The 16,353-nt window shown below is 33.0% G+C and overlaps 1 protein-coding gene across 3 annotated transcripts in view; it reads right to left on the bottom strand.

The window, feature by feature from the left end:
- Window positions 1-16,353, bottom strand: part of TBX4 (T-box transcription factor 4) — an 82,876-nt gene that overhangs the window by 60,362 nt on the left and 6,161 nt on the right. For all 3 annotated transcript variants that reach the window (XM_072417182.1, XM_072417174.1, XM_072417190.1), the window contains exon 2: window positions 3,447-3,602. In XM_072417182.1, the coding sequence (XP_072273283.1) occupies window positions 3,447-3,599 (153 nt within the window). In that variant the 5' untranslated portion in view covers window positions 3,600-3,602. The remainder of the gene's footprint in view (window positions 1-3,446; window positions 3,603-16,353) is intronic.

Below are 16,353 nucleotides of genomic sequence, written 5' to 3'. Positions count from 1 at the left end.
AGCCGTGTTTGTATCTTGGAGTCGTCCGTATGTCGGATGTCCTTAACCCGGGGACTACCTGTAATCAGTAAAAGCAGTGACAAGCAGTTTCAAATCAATTCTATGGAGATGACAGAACAGCAATGTGATCCTTGACCTATTTGGTCTCATGTTACCTTTTTTTGGCAAATGATTTTGAGTGGCTAAACTGCTCAAAAGTGATTGCAAATACTGCTAGTCTAATTGTATCCTTAGAAATGCAAAAGATAAACAAATAAACAAGCATTAAACATATAAGGTTTTATAAAAACTGGAAAAAAAAATCAGGAATAAGAGAAGCCTCCTTGTTTGATTTCTGAAGAATATTGGACAAATAGCTCCCATAGTGCTATGATTAGCCGATTGGCTATGAGCTGTGTATATCAGATTTGCTTTGTGAACAGGTATTTTGGAGGTCAGCAAAATTCCTACGTAGATTGAAATTTACTTTGAAACATTACTTTGGAGACTAATACCCTGTATAAAACAAACTCACACAAATTCGATTATTACTGGTAATATTAATTTTCATAACAGTAGTTATTTTTGTAAAGTAGATTCATGATAAAAACCAAAGCTATCTTTCACAGGATACTTAGTCTAAGAAAATGTGCCTGATTTATTAAAGCTCCCCAAGACTGGAGGAAATAGACTATTATTGGAGAACTTGGGGGATCCATCATTGAAAACTTTTACCAACTAATAGCAAGTGGTGTTCAGAAATCCATACCAGGTTTGTTGGATCACCCAGGTTCTTTTATGATAGTCTATCTTCTCCAGTCTTGGAGAGTTTTAATAAATTAGGCCCAGAGTGCACTTCTGTGACATGTACAACTGCAATACCTTGGAAAATCCAAACTATCTGCAGGAAAAGAGGATGGGAGCTGTGTTCAGTAAATGCAATCAACATCTGCAACTGAAGGGGTTTTATCATCAACCAATCTAGCTTAGCGGGTTTTATTCCTGAACTGAAAACCTATGCTGAATCATATGCTTAAAGCTCAATATAATTGCAGGTAGACCCAGGGGGAAAACAGTGAATAATTGTTCATCACAATCCAATTTTTCTAATAATTTACCCAAAAAGAAGGAAGAAACCTGATTGCTTATGTGTAATGCCTCTTCCTTGCTTTACTTTTTACCTATCAAGCCTACTGTGTCCATGATACAGTAACATTCATTTTGAAGTGCAGTAACTTATAGATATATATTATCTGTATAGCAGAAATGCTATACAAAATTCCTATTTACCACATTACCTAACTTAAAGCATCAGAAGAGGAGAAAAAGACTGGTTTAAACATTAAAAAATGCCACAGATAGGGCAGCCTGAGAAGAGGGAAATACTATATAATATCAGGGAATTAAAATAGATCATATTTAGCATCCCCCTTCCACCACTTGCCTGCCAAAAATGTTAAGAAATCTGTAAAACCAAAATGTCTGATTTACAGTAGCAATATGCTCAAAAGAAGATCTGGGGAGATCTGAAGGAAATTATATTTGTTCATTCTTTTCCAGTCATCCAAAGTACATGTATTTCCTGCCCACAAAGGAAAAAAAAAAGAACAAGAGATTTTCCACTAATTCATGCAGCTCCTAGTATTCATAGCACATAGCATAGCATGTGGTCTGTTCACCAACACACATGTATGGAACCTTTATACATGACTGATAAATAAAAAAAACTTTTAGTGATTTGTTTCTTCATAAGACTTCAGAAGACAGCATATTATGTATATAGAATCTTGCCATGTTCACCACTAAGTAAAATAAAGCCTTGTCATTTGTTCTAATTAGCATGTTGATGCTGCTTTATTTTTTTGGTACAGCACTTTTTTAGAGCCTAAAAACAGAATGTTTTCTTTTATGGAAACTTGCCCCAAAGATCTGCTCAAATACTTTACAGTGCCACTGCCAGATGATATATTTCTGTCAGCGGATTTTAAAGACAGCTCAAGTTTAAAATGCCACATATTGTAAAACACATTGTTGAATGCTACCCTGAATTACAACTGAAGCTCTGTTAAAAGAAGAATTAAGAGAAAATATTGGGTGAAAAAGACAGCAAAAATTGCATACAGGAAACAGAACTCATCAGTTTTGAAAGTGATGATAGCACAGCCAACATCTGTGTGTTGTGTGATGAGCTCACTAATTTGCAGGCTGTACATAGACATCCATACCCACAAACTCTGATGGTAAACCACCACGGCTGATTGAAGAGTATTCTTTCCTAATTAGCAAGCTTTTTTCTGTAATGTGATTGCATGGTCACTATCTATATAAAAGACATATGTAATGCATGCAAGGATTTTTTATTCTGAAATAGAAGTAAACTCTAACCTAATGCTATTCAGTTAAAGTGTTCTGTATCATTAACAACTGAAATTCAAAAAAAAAAAAATATATATATATATATATATATATATATATATATTGTTTTCCTAAATTTTTCATACTATGTTGTGTTGCATATTGCACTTGTCCTGATGAAAATGACTTTAGATGTTACGAAGCATATTAAAGTTTGTACAATATTCAAGTGATTTGGTGTTCATAAAACCATATTGATCATAATTCGTTATTCTGCGTTTGTTGGTCACCAAGGTATGATGTGGTTGATGTGGTTTAGAAACTGCTGGAAAGTTTAGGATTTATTTACCTTTACCAAACTCAGGGCTCTGTTTATAAAAAAACTGACATTCACTGAGACATACCCTGGTGGAAAATCAATTACTGCCAATGAAACACACAGACCTGGAAGATTCTCCACTGGGAAATGTCATATTAATGGATTTATAAATGAACCTTTGAGTGTTTTTTGTTTGTTGCTTTTCAGTAGTAAATGTTAACAAATTGCTTGAATTTTTTTATTTCTTTGTATTTGTTGCCACCAGGGAAATTTCTGGCAGTTGAAAAAGTTAAAATCCAGTTACAAAGACAGGACTATATATTGTAGCCATTAAGAATAATTTTAAACAGTTGTCTATGATCACCTAAACATCTTAATTTTATGTGCAAGGGGCAAAACCTCTAAAGATTGAACTGTCCTTTTAGGGGGAGGGGGGATAGGTAGGGCATAAGGCTGAGTGAAGTATTTTTTGAAGAGTAATAATTAAAGTGAACAGCCTAAACTTCTTTAGTAAATCCATTCCATAATATATATAATGATGTGGCTTTTTTGTTTTCTGCTAACTTCCAAAATAAATGTTCTAGCATTAGTTCATCATATGGGCATCACACATTTATACAACATATTTTTGGAGTACTGTAGTAGGTATGAAATTGTTTGTTTTTGTAATCTTTTTTACAGTAGCTTAAGGGAAAATTAAGAAATTAGAGGTCTACCTATAGCCTGGTTCAGTCTTTAGTCATTCAGTCATGTTCAGTTTAACCAAGCATAAATATATTAAATAGAGTCTTACCTGCTCTGGATCTTGGCTCTGTGGACTGCTCAGTGAGTTGCTTAGTCCAGCTACTCCTAGTGCTGGTGATGCTGCTGCTGCTTCCACATGTCCAGCAGTTTGGCTTGTTGTGAACCCATCCTCACCCTCAGACAAGCTTTTCTCCTGTAGCATTTCCTTTAAAAAAAAAAAAGTAGTGTTATTTTTTGCATACTTTGTTACTTTGTGCATTACCTTTAACTAGTTTCTATGTTGAACGCCTTCACCATTTATTTTGATGCAAGGCCAATGTAAGTCATGTTATATGCAGTTATAGTTAGCTAAATATCATCGATGGGCTACAGGCTCTGCCCTCAAACACCCCCAAGGGCCAAGTAAGCCGTTTTTATGAGTCAAGCAAACCCCAAACTGCAATAGATTTTTTTTAAAAAGTGCCATAAAACATTTTAATGTAGAAACTTAAGATATCATTACAAGTTGTGTAGTGTTCAAATCTGAAGTAATAAAATTCCCTAAAGTCTCATAATCACATTAAAAATATAGAGAAAATATAAAATGTGACCCAATACCTGACACATAATTATTCAATTATGATTTAAATAATTTGAAAACTTTGGAATTGAATATGGAATCATTTCAAAAAACAAATGATTGAATCCTGTTTCAATTTAAAAAGATCATTTTTGGTTGTTTTGAATCTAATGCATTGTAAATTCAAAAAAAAGATTAAAAATAGTATTTTTATGGTCTGTATGTAGTTATGGTACTTCCAGTAAAGGTATTTTTACATGTTATAATATCTGTACAGAACTTTAAAGGACTGCATTACAATTTCTTTTTCACCTAGGCTAGTGCAAGTTATTACATTTACATTGCTTCCACATCTTCTGCGTTTTACGTAACAGTTCACAGATATAGTATGAAAAGTCTGGAAAGTATGGATAGTATGTCTATGTTAATGAGATAATTTATAAATTCATGTGAATCAGAGGCTTGTACGGTATCTTCTATAAAGCAACCATGTACTGCACAAGAACATCAATAAATCTTCTTAAAGTGGAACTAAACGAAAATATTACATAAAATCTTACATAAAAATGTAGCCAAACCTTTTATATCAAGTAAAAATTACCTTCTTTTCTTGGTGAGGGGGTTTAAACCTTTTTTTAAAAAAAAAGGTGAAACCCCTCCTATTTCTGTCTTGATTGCTGCAGCGATATGGGAGCACAGAGCCTATCGGGATACATACGTCATAGATACCAAGAGGCTTCTCGTTGCTCAGAGATCGGGCATGTGTAGAAGGAGCTTTTTCTGCAATGGGGTATAAAAAATGCAGATCTCCCACATACCCAGTGAGATCAGCATGCTCTTTTTTCTACGTCATTTATCTTGCGTCACACATCTAACTCACCTGATCTTGCGCCTGCATATGGCGAGATCAGGAGACAAACAAATTAGACGGAAGAAGGGGAAAAAAGATGGCAGCACCCGGCGAAGGAGGATACCAGGACAACAGGGGACCTCATCCTGGGAACCTTGGAGGGTTTTTTTTTCTATTTACTTAAGCTTTAACAACTTTTTTTTAGATATGCATGGATTGAAGCAGGTGTTAAGGATGAAATCCAAAAGAGTCTATTCACACCAAATCAACTGCCACTCCATCACGTGATGCAATATTATATTGTCTCCACTCCACGTCATTTTCATTTCCATTCTCTTTAATTTTCTTTATCTTTCCTCACCTTCTCTAGTTCTTGGGCCAATATTCTTTAATGTTGTGTTTAAAGCCAACTCAATTCTTGCTGTAGACATTCAACAACTCTTTCAGTGATCTCTCTCTCTCCTTTTTCCAGCAACAACTCAACTTTTTTGGAGTTGATACAGATACACAGAACTTATTTAGTGTAGACACAACACATGCTGCCCTGAAGAATACAGTTTATGTTACTGTACCCAACCCCCCCCCCCCCCCCATAGGGCAACACCGTCTTGCTGGGCTCCATTCACCACACATAAGAAGATCTTGTTTGACCTACAAAATCAATATCTGTTTGAGTTTTCCTTCTCCTTTCATGCTCTTTCTTCTGATTGGAGTAAAACTAACTCCACAACACAAGCTGTGGCTATATGTCCCTAGGAAACACACACATTCACCTAAAGATTCCTTACAGGCTGAACCGAATAATACTTTTTCTATAGTTTTTTTTTTTGTATACACTAACCTATCAGACCTATCTGTCTTGCCTGTATATCCAATTCATCCTCATCTGTGTCTGAGCTCCCTGTAATCAGCTGATTGTTTATACCTTTGCCCTGTACTTGGGAACTAATGAAGAACTTTGCTAGTTTGAGTTCAGCTTCCTGATAACCGGCTATATTGGATTTCTTACTTTCCCATGTATTCTCTGTTTGTTTTGCTTATATACTGCTGTCGTTTCAAGCTGCATTCAGCTCTGCATTATATTTCTGTAATATGTATGGTTTTCTTTTTCATTGTCTTCTCTAACCATTGCTGTTTTTGCATTTGAGTTGGTCTGATGTTATCTCTAGTTTACAGTTATCAGTGTATATAATGTTAGTTTTCCTAGGAACTCTGCTATGCTGCTTTAGTCTGTTAAATATCTTATCCTCTAGGCTCCTTTGCCTATTTTGATGTCTTTTGGTCTACTTTATGATCTTTCTTGATTCTGTTTTATGCCTTAACCTTGGTAAACATGTTCTTAGAGGTATTTTAATCTTACATATATGACTTCTATGTATCTTCCTGCATTCTTCATTCTTCAAGTATTCATCTTTCTTCCAGACAATGGCAACCATGCCCAAGTATGTGGGGGGACATTTGACATATTTTGCCTTTTGCTTGCCTGCAAATTCGTTGCACACATCCTCCAATCCTCATATCTTATAATTTTAATGGTCCAAATATTTATGTACTGCATTCCCAGGAAAAATAATCCCAAATGAGTGGGGACTGGTGAGCCTTTGAAATTCATTGGCTGCTGTTTTGGGGAAATTTTATGTGCAAATAAACTAGTAAATTTTCTAAAGGCAAATGTGGCGCACTCTTCTATCAAGCAGTCTTTTTTATTTTGTTGATGACGGCTTCTAAAAATCATAAATATTCTGAATCTAAAGCTTCTCAGTTGTTCTTCCCTATGTGTCTTGTGCATCTCCAGTGGATATTCTGACTTATCTCATATGACTTGGCTGACTACCATTTGGTTTCTATTTCTGTCTGTCTTATTTCTAATCTGGTTTTGATTCGTGAATACAAAATGTCTAAGGTTATTTCTAATGTCCCTTTTTTAAGCCTCAGTCCTGCTGATTCTGACAGTTTTTTGTTGCTTCTAATTTTTAGGCTTAACTTAAATATCACATTCCACATTTTTGTTGCATTTGCATTATTTGCAGGATATCACTAGTTTGCAAGACAGCTTTACAGCTGGGTTATAGTTAAACGATTTGCTGGCATGTATTTGTTTACATAAATGTTTCCATGTGTTAAATATTCTTAAATTTGTAGGTCAACTGCTATGCTGACTTACTTGTTAACCTTTGGCTTCTCGCAAAAAAAAAATATTTATTATTAAACAAGATTTTGTCATAAAATAGCATATAGTCTGTTCTCTATACAGCATTCATTGCTTCATATTTATAAAAACTTTAAATATTGGTAGAATTATTAACCTCCTAAAACTTTCTTGCATGAGTATATTACTTTCTTACCATAGGTATATCCCATATTCTTCCAGAATCCCTTTGACTGGAATCATTGAGAATGCATAAGTATGTGCTCCTATACCTTTATTTGGGCCAGAACTCCACCACCACTTTGTATTTAGTAAGCTACTAAGTGGTTTTTACCAGTTCAACCACATTTCTGTTACTTGCTTATCTCTTTTAACCAAATACAGAAATTTGCTGAGTTTCTAATTTTTTCTAAGTATACAAGTCTGTCTGTATCACATTCACTCCTGTTTTTTAGGAATCCAGGCAATCATGTTTCATAAATGTTTACTTTATGCAGATTGAACAAACATGCATGTTACATTAAAAATTTGTTTGACTTAATTGTTTCCTATTTCACTAACCAGTGCATGAAAATATGAGAAACTAGCGCAATGAGTGTTTGTACACAAGCAATACAGTTGGTTTGAAAAAAAAAAAGGAGTGGGATGTCTATGTGTGTAAGTTTGCATGTATATATCTGTGATGATGGGTGGGCTAAAGAATGGTTAGATATTGTTACAGATTATGTGTTGGTTTTAAACAATTAAGCTATATGTGTGGAATGTTTGAATAATGTACCTCAAATAGAAGGAATCAAAACAAATCATATACGCTTCTTTGATAGACTTTATATTACCATACAACACACAGATGTAAGACTGTACCAAGACAACAGAGATTCTGGAGTAGTCACCCTTAAATATCTACATTCATCTTGTATTTTTTTTTCCCATCACTCTTACCTATTACCCTGTGAGGCTGTTTATCCCATCCAGTGGTGAAAAGGTGAAGGCATGAAAAACTGTCTATACCACGACTGTCTAAGATCTACATTTAATTTTTTAATTAATTCATAGTAATAATGATGTTAATATTATAGAAATTATTATTATTAATTTTATAATATCCATGATGTATGTATTCCATCTGGATACATATGATTACAGAATATTTGCCATGATAGCAGCCTAAGCATATTTTGCAAGGTTAGCATTTTTTGGAGAAATGATTGAATGCTAAAAGAGCTTTAATCCAGTATCTAGTATGTCAATGACATAGCTACAGCTTCTCTTCTTCAATATTAATCTTATCCTCCTGCCTCTTTTTTATCACCCTGGCCAGTATTCACATCCTGAACACCAAATGCTTTTATCTTAAGTCATTTCAAAGGCAGTTGTTTTTTACATTAGCAACTTTTCCAAATAATGTTACCATCACCACCACTGTCAACACCCTCCTCTATCTTGTAACCTCTCTCTACATACAGAACCTTGGGTGTCCTCAAAAAATTGTATGGGTTGAGAATGCCTGAAAAAAATTATTATTATTATTATTATTAATATAAAATCCTCACTTCTCAGTATAAAAATGCACTTTGTAAAGGTAAACGTTAACTGCAGTTTTCACCTAATTGACATTAAAAGTCAATAAAGCTTAAAGACATTAGCTGAGCTAAGCAATGAGCGTTCAGTCTCCGATGAGAACATTCTCTACGGTTCTTGGTAAATCAGCCTCTTGTCCTGTCAGTAGCTTGATTAGAAAAAATAGTGCCCATACTTTGCAGTACTTTGGTGGTGATGTTTTTCGTTTGCTTTTGTTTATGTTTGCTGCTAGTATTACCTTTTACAACTCATTTCCTCACCTCACCCACCTTGTACCTTGTATGTGGCTTTTTGGCAAAGACAACAGTTACTTTCTGTTCTTGCTGAAAATGTTTTTACCTATGGCTACTTCTAGACTCAACCATGAGTGCATTTGGTTGGGTTGGGTGACAACAGAGAAATAGGGAGCAAGGACTTGCGTGAACAAAGGACATTGATGGCAGAATCATTCATTTCTAAAACACCATGCTAAATTTCTTTGAGATTTTAGTGAACGGGCTCAGATCTACCTTATTAGACTGTATCGTTCTTAAAGTGATAAGGCGCACACAAAGTGACAACAGATATGAGTGGCAATAAATATGCTCTAAATTTATTCTGTATTTTTGTAAGCACCGACAGCCTGAGTAATGTAATAATGTATAATCTATGTTTGTATTCTAGTTATTATTTTCTAGCACTAAAGTGATTAGTGAAAAAAGTGATGGGAAAGACATAAGGCAAATCTTCCACTGGAGGTCTAAGAGTTAAATAGTTCCTTTGCTAGTTTTATAACTACTACTCTAGTTAAAACTAAAACAACAATGTTGGCTATACATATGTATAGCCACATTATGTGTACAGAAAGAACAATAGGTTCATTGATCAGTTGAAATAGATTCTTGCTGATATAATAAAATGCAAACACAGGATGGTTGGTGTTTTGGGCAATGACAGTAAAAAAATAAAAATAAATGAAAAAATGCTTTTGTTGCAGGATGTTAAACACAACCAGGAAACGGTGCATCTCTACAGTCAGTTTTTGTACATAATAAATATATTACTAGTAGACCCTGCCATTCTATCTGTCTATCACTTGTCACCTTCTGAGCGTGCCATTATCCAGCACAGCAGAAAATGACATATAGGAAACACTTGCCTGCCACTTGACAGTACAATGCTACCTATTTGTATGATGATGATAATGACGTTATAGGAGACTCCCCTCCGTGCAGGGTAGTCCATCTGCTTTGTTGTCTCTAAGCTGCCTCCAAAGATGCAACCAGCTTCAGAACTTATAGAAAACAGCATTACTACTATGCCTAAGTTACGTCTGCTGACACATTGCCCTAGATATAAGTTGATGCAAAGGGCAGAACAAAAACAGACTGCCTAGGGCCATGGAGAAGCACATTAAATGTCTTGATGTTGCACAAAGTGCAGAGAATGTTGAAGTCCAGTTATAGCTACTGTCATCACTATTAGTTAATTGTTAACATATTTTAAGTATTGGACATACATGTCTATTATGTTAGGGCTGGTGATGGGTACCTGGTACAATAATGGTCAAATCAGTAGTAAAAGGAACACCGTTGAGTTTTCAGTAAACCTTACTAAAGTTTGGTAATATAAATATCCCATAATAAAGCCCAACTGTTTTTTAGAATTTTGAAAAACAATGAATAGCATAGTGCTGTCCATAAGTGTTTATCTACTAAAGCAGACCAATATTTTTTTAACCATCAACCACAATCAATGGATTAGTTATTGCATGTGGGTTACTGAAAGCAGCATTCCATGATTTTCATGCTAACTTCTGCTGCTACTTAATTTTGAGGGGATGCATTGGGGCTGACCATACATGTAAAAAGTACAGTTTTATTATTGCTATTATTAATAATATCAGCAGTGTCCATTGTAGTAATATCAGCAGAAACAACAATAGAGGATATATTTTTGTTTCAGGGATTTCAGCATTTCTAAATTTTGACCTAGGCTTCATGAAACATAATACCACTATAGGAAAATCTCTCAGCATTTAAAACCAATCTTTTCTTCCATTCCATTCTATTTTTATAAAATCTATATTATAAAACTCTAACAACTTTCAGCTGTCACACTGGTACACTGAAAATGATTTAGCAGCATGCCTAACTATACTCAAACTAACCATGTGCATGGATATTGTGCATGAAAATGAAGCCATGGGTAACATATTTTAATTTGATATTTTGTATAAAAATTATTTTGGTAAAAAATTAAAATTCAACACATGACCAATTTACAAAAATAAAACAAATAGGGCATTTTCTTCAAGAGCTGTTGATTTCTATAATTTATTTGGTTTGTTAAAGAGAGCAAACTTATAATAGTCTGTGTTTGTTTTAAAATTTCAGTCATCTAATAAAAATAAATTTGCCTGCATTAGTAGTTTCAAACAAATACAAATGTTGTGAATCTAAGGTAAAAAAAACACACTTTAATAAATTGCACACAAATAATATCTCATGAATGAAGTGTATAGGATCTGGATATACTAAATGTGTTGTTACAAATAAACAGTTCAACTAAAGCTTGATGTATTTTTCCTGTTCACCAGAGCATGTATTTTGGAAAAAAAAAAGTTTATGTAAAACTGAGTTGTACTTTAAAATCCTAAAGCTAAGAGCCTTATTAAATAGTTAAGTTTACACTGCTAAATGAGATGAATCTTTAATCTTTATTTTGTTTACCCCTTGCTAAGACTTTCTAAAGTCATGGGCTTGCCGTGCTGGAAAACAAGGATTGTGTGTGCCGCCAGTTGAATATACAAGGGGTACTAATATACTTGACATGTGGCATATTTCTTCTTTTATGAGACAGCTCCAGATTTTTTTATTTTCCTAGAACATTTTTTCCTAGCTGGATTTTATGTAAAAAGAACTTAATTTCATTTTCACATAATGAAAGAAAACTGGTTAGGATTAGATTTCTTCAAAATGTTTCACACTTTTTTCTTAGCTGGCACATCAAATGATAACATAATGCATTCTTTTGAAACATTATTCAGTAAACTGTGATGTGGTTGCCCTTACTTATTGTTAAAGTTTTAGAAAAGTAATTCTCAGTAGAAATTTCTAATGAATATGGTTTGGTATGTGTTCTATTAGTATTTACTATAATCACACATAACTATGCTTTGCCTGATATCAGTTTTGTTTTAGGAGACCTTTTGTGAATAAATATGATAACATTACACATTTATTAATGACATGTCTATCTGTCATTTTTTTTAAATTTATCTTATTGATTGGTGTAATTGGTTTGCGTTTCCTGAAAATTGGAAATTAGGAGATTTGGGGGTTAGTTTAAAACAGACTTAGCAGCACATCAAATGGAGAATTATTCCAGGAGCTTGCTGGCAAGGAATAGGATGCATTTAATAATGGCTGAAGTTTAATTTAGGATACTTTTGATGGGCATTTTCTTGAATAGTAGAAGAAAATACAACTGAAATACAGTATAGCAAAGCAAAATACAACCAAAATGTTGTGGTGAGGTTTGCTCCATTAGATCAAACTGCATATTCAAATATTGCCTTTTATTAGTATTATTAATATTATTCAAATCTTACCACACTGCTTAACAAAACACTCATGTATACAAAAATGTCTGCACTGCTGTAAAACTCATCTTTTCCTTTGTAATTTAACTTTAAGAGGTGATTTACTAAAATGCTAATTTTCACCCCTCCCTGCTTTCACTTAAAATATGAAAAACATCTTTTTATGTTCCTCTGAGCTTAGAAATATAAAGTGAGGATTGGCTGTAGAAGAACTAGTCCCTTAGTAAATCAGCCCACCTATGTACAAATATTATAAAGTTTAAATAGGAATATATGGGAATTTTGGAATCCTCACTTAGGCTAACACAGTGTGTGAAACAAATAGATTAGCAGACTGGAATTAAAATCAATGCATTGTCCACTAACTCTAATATTTGTTAATTAAACTAGTCTAATATGATTATTCCTTACAGTACAAATTACTGTTGCACATATTGAGAAATACGTTTGCACTCATTACAAATATTGTACATGTTAAATATTTAGATAGTACAGTAGTGTGCGTCTGTGTACACCATGTAAGTATAAGCAGATTGAGATAAAAAGCCTTCTCTTAAACTTGGGCAAAGACAGGGAAGCACAATAAAGATAAGGTATGACAGGAGCTTTTGGAACCTGTTGCTCATCAACGTAGACTTTTACTGGAAAAATGCACTGTTTATTCTCAGAAGCTAAATCAAAGCCCAGTGCTTTGTGCCATTGTTCAATTAGCGATATTCCAAAAAAACAGTGAAAGGTCCAATTTTATGTAGTTCTAAATGTGCTTTTCCAATCATAAATGTTTTCTATTACAGTTTGAACACGAAATATTACTAATCTTTCCTTGGGGTTTAGATCTGGCAGTTAAATAGTTCTGTGACATGAGTGGATTCTTCACATAATCTCTATAATTGGAGCAACATGAAAGTTATAGAATAGAGTATGGATTTGATTGGTAAACTGGTCATTGTAAAAGGAAAAATTCTTATATGATATCTCATCACATTACTTTAAAAGACATTTAAGGATAGCTAAAAATATAGCACAGATTTTTAAGAAATAGAATTGGACTGAAGGTACCCTGTCTGAAACCACTTTCAAATTTCCAAAGGAAATTGGATGCTTTATGAATATTTACAATTTCTACCAAGTCTTGTTTCCCTTTCCAGCTCTTATAAAATATTAATTCTCCTAAAATGTCCTAACTATGAAACAACTCATTCTCACATTTATAAATAAATTGATTTAAATAAAACATATATATGCAGTGAAAATAATAACTTGTTGGTTGTTTCAGTTGCAACTTTTTTGTACTTTAATACAGTGGATACTATAAATTAGGACCTAATTGTATCCTAAAGGCAATGATCATACCCCTATACAGGAGATTAACTTAAAGAAATGCATATATCACGGCCGGCTTACTTGTGTTTTTACTGCAACCCATCCTCCTTTTATTGCCAATACTGCTAATGATAATAACAAAATCAATCATTATCATCATCAATTGCATTTTTAAAGAGTGACCAGCCATTGAAAAAATGCTTAGCACCCAATTAGGGCAAAATTTTTTATTTTAAAATTTGCCTTTCAAGACATTTAAAATAACATTTCGGTCTTATCTTTTATAATATGTTTGTATACAATTTTAAAAGTATTGATTGGAAGAAGAAGACAAATAGAAGATTCAACATAAAATAATTTTTCTGTCTCTATACATTACATTTTTTTTGAAAGTCACAGACTGGTTTGTACAAATACACACAGTCAGTTGCTCTGTATTGTCTTCAGGAAATACAGATTGGAAAAAAAATTATTTAAAAAATTAACTAAGATACAGGTTACCTCACTTGATAAACTTTTAGTTACCAGTTTTTTATTTCACATTTTTTACTAATAAAATAACAAATAACAAATTAAGTATATTCAAATGTTTAAATAAACATATGAATCATGTCCATATTTGGCCAAAGACTTGACTTTACATTAGAGCATGGATAATTACATGTCCATACAGCAGTGTAAATCCAGCAAAGCATTTTTATTAACCTGTTTATCTACGCATGGCTTTAAAAGCTGAATAAACATAAACTATTAGTAAACTACATGTTTCAGATCTGTTGGGTAGAGCCCCAATCATGCCCACCCAATTACAGATTAGATTTAAAAGGCAAACGTTGTGGTGTACAGGTATGTCAATCAAAATGACTGATCTATTCACTGGGCCATTTGCTGAAGCAGCAATATCAACACTACCAATTATGGGTCCACAAAGACTAAAGCTGTGCTTTGGGAAATGGCCTCTAAAGGTAGCTGAGGAACTTTTGGAAAACTAGTTTGACTTTTATTTGCGAAAGGTTATTCACAATTGGTGTTATTTACCATTACACCACATAAAATTTGAACTTTGTGCACTACATGCTAACAGAGCAAAAAAAAATTGAAAAGAAAAATTAGGCAGTCAAAATACTTTACATCCTGTTCTATTTTTAAAAGCAATGCATAATTTAGAAAGTCAAAAAGTTTTCCTAATATAAATGATAAAGAAAACAAATATATATTACCAATAAAATAATTTTCCGCCAGCTCATTTTACATTCAGAATATATGTAAGCAAGATCAATGTGAAGAAGAGATTTACACAACTTGCCCTCACTTTAAAAAAATGCCAACAGTGCTAAGTAATCAGCAGTGGAAAACAATATGGACTGTTTTGTGTGCTTTTTATATAATTAACTAACAACTTTTTTTCAGTTTTATCTATTTAGGCACAGTTGATAATTTTTTTTATAAACACACCTTTTTATTTCATATTTCTTTTTAGACAGAGTCCTCTCTTCTTCTTGTGTCTTTATTTGTAACTGTCTATTACACAGGTTTGGCATTTCCAACCCCTATTTAATGTACAGCACTGCATAATATGTTGACACTATTAATAAGGTTTAATTATAATACCATTAATCTAAGCACTGTTAAAGTTTGCAGAGACAAGCTAATTGCTTTTAAGTATAAGCAAATTGTTTAGGTTTTTTTGATATGTAAAATGCTGTCTAAAAATGTATTATTAGATTTTTTTTAATATTGATTAAATTTACCTATTTAATATGAAATATATAATATCTATATTTTTCCTAAAATATTTATTGTTTATTTTTAACTACATTTTTTTTATTTATTACTTTAATCTTAAATCGTTATTGGATTCACCATATTCAAAGATGATGTGATTTTTCGCAAATGAAAAACAATGACCAATATTGCTAAACATTCACAGTTTCTAGCATCTAAAATGTTGTATACATAGAGCTTCTCTGTGTAACCTCTGTGAAGTCATAAGGATCTGAAACTTTCACCGAAGCAGAATTATCAACAATACAACCTTGATCATTCTATGTTCACTATGTAGCAAACGTCTATGAAAAAGATTCTTTCATTTGCTTTCGTAATCTCTGAATGTTTTGCTCACGGCACGCAAAGGCCTTAATATTCGAGCACAATATTTGATAGCTGTTAGTACAGATGAAAAGTACAGTAAGTAATAGAGCACTTGAAATGAATGCTTTGCGTAAGTGAGATGAATGAGGTTCCATATGGTTAGAAATGTCATTTTATAAATATAGGGTTAACTGAAGAATGATCTGTTCTAATTGTACATCAAAGCAACAATCAAATTCATGTCAGTGACAGACGCATGTTAAAGTCTCAAACTTTAAAAGGTTTAATAAATGGTACAGTTTAGCCTGAAAATAAAATGCATTTCTGACATTTCCATTTTTCAAATAGGGTTAGAGAGCTTTATGACGTATTTGAAATAATTGTGTTCCTACAGTCTTATGTACGAAGGTATTGTGAGACGTGATATTCTTGTACAATATCTCCAGATTTTTTTACTTTTTACATATAGATTTTTTAAACTATTTACCCATTTTCTTCTCCCCTTCGACTACATATTACAGTTTTTATGAGAAGCACAAAATGCTAACTTTACTGTATCCATAGGTTAGAAATGTGATATAAGTTTGAAAAATATTAAATGCCTTAAAAATTCATTGGCCATATAACTTAACACAGACAGGTTCAGTATGAAATCAATGCTTTAATAAATGTGCCCAAAAATTTCTAGATACAGATCACTTTTGCTATTCTATAATTAGCACATACTCAAAATAACCTACAGACATAAATATCAACTATTGCAGCGTTTCCCATAATAGAAGAACACATTTCTTTCTTTTTCGGGTTGTGTGACATTATC

This window comes from Pyxicephalus adspersus, chromosome 1, assembly GCF_032062135.1.
Source record: "Pyxicephalus adspersus chromosome 1, UCB_Pads_2.0, whole genome shotgun sequence".
Taxonomy (NCBI): domain Eukaryota; kingdom Metazoa; phylum Chordata; class Amphibia; order Anura; family Pyxicephalidae; genus Pyxicephalus; species Pyxicephalus adspersus.
Note: the sequence above shows the minus strand (reverse complement) of the source record. Positions and strands in the feature narration are given on the sequence as shown.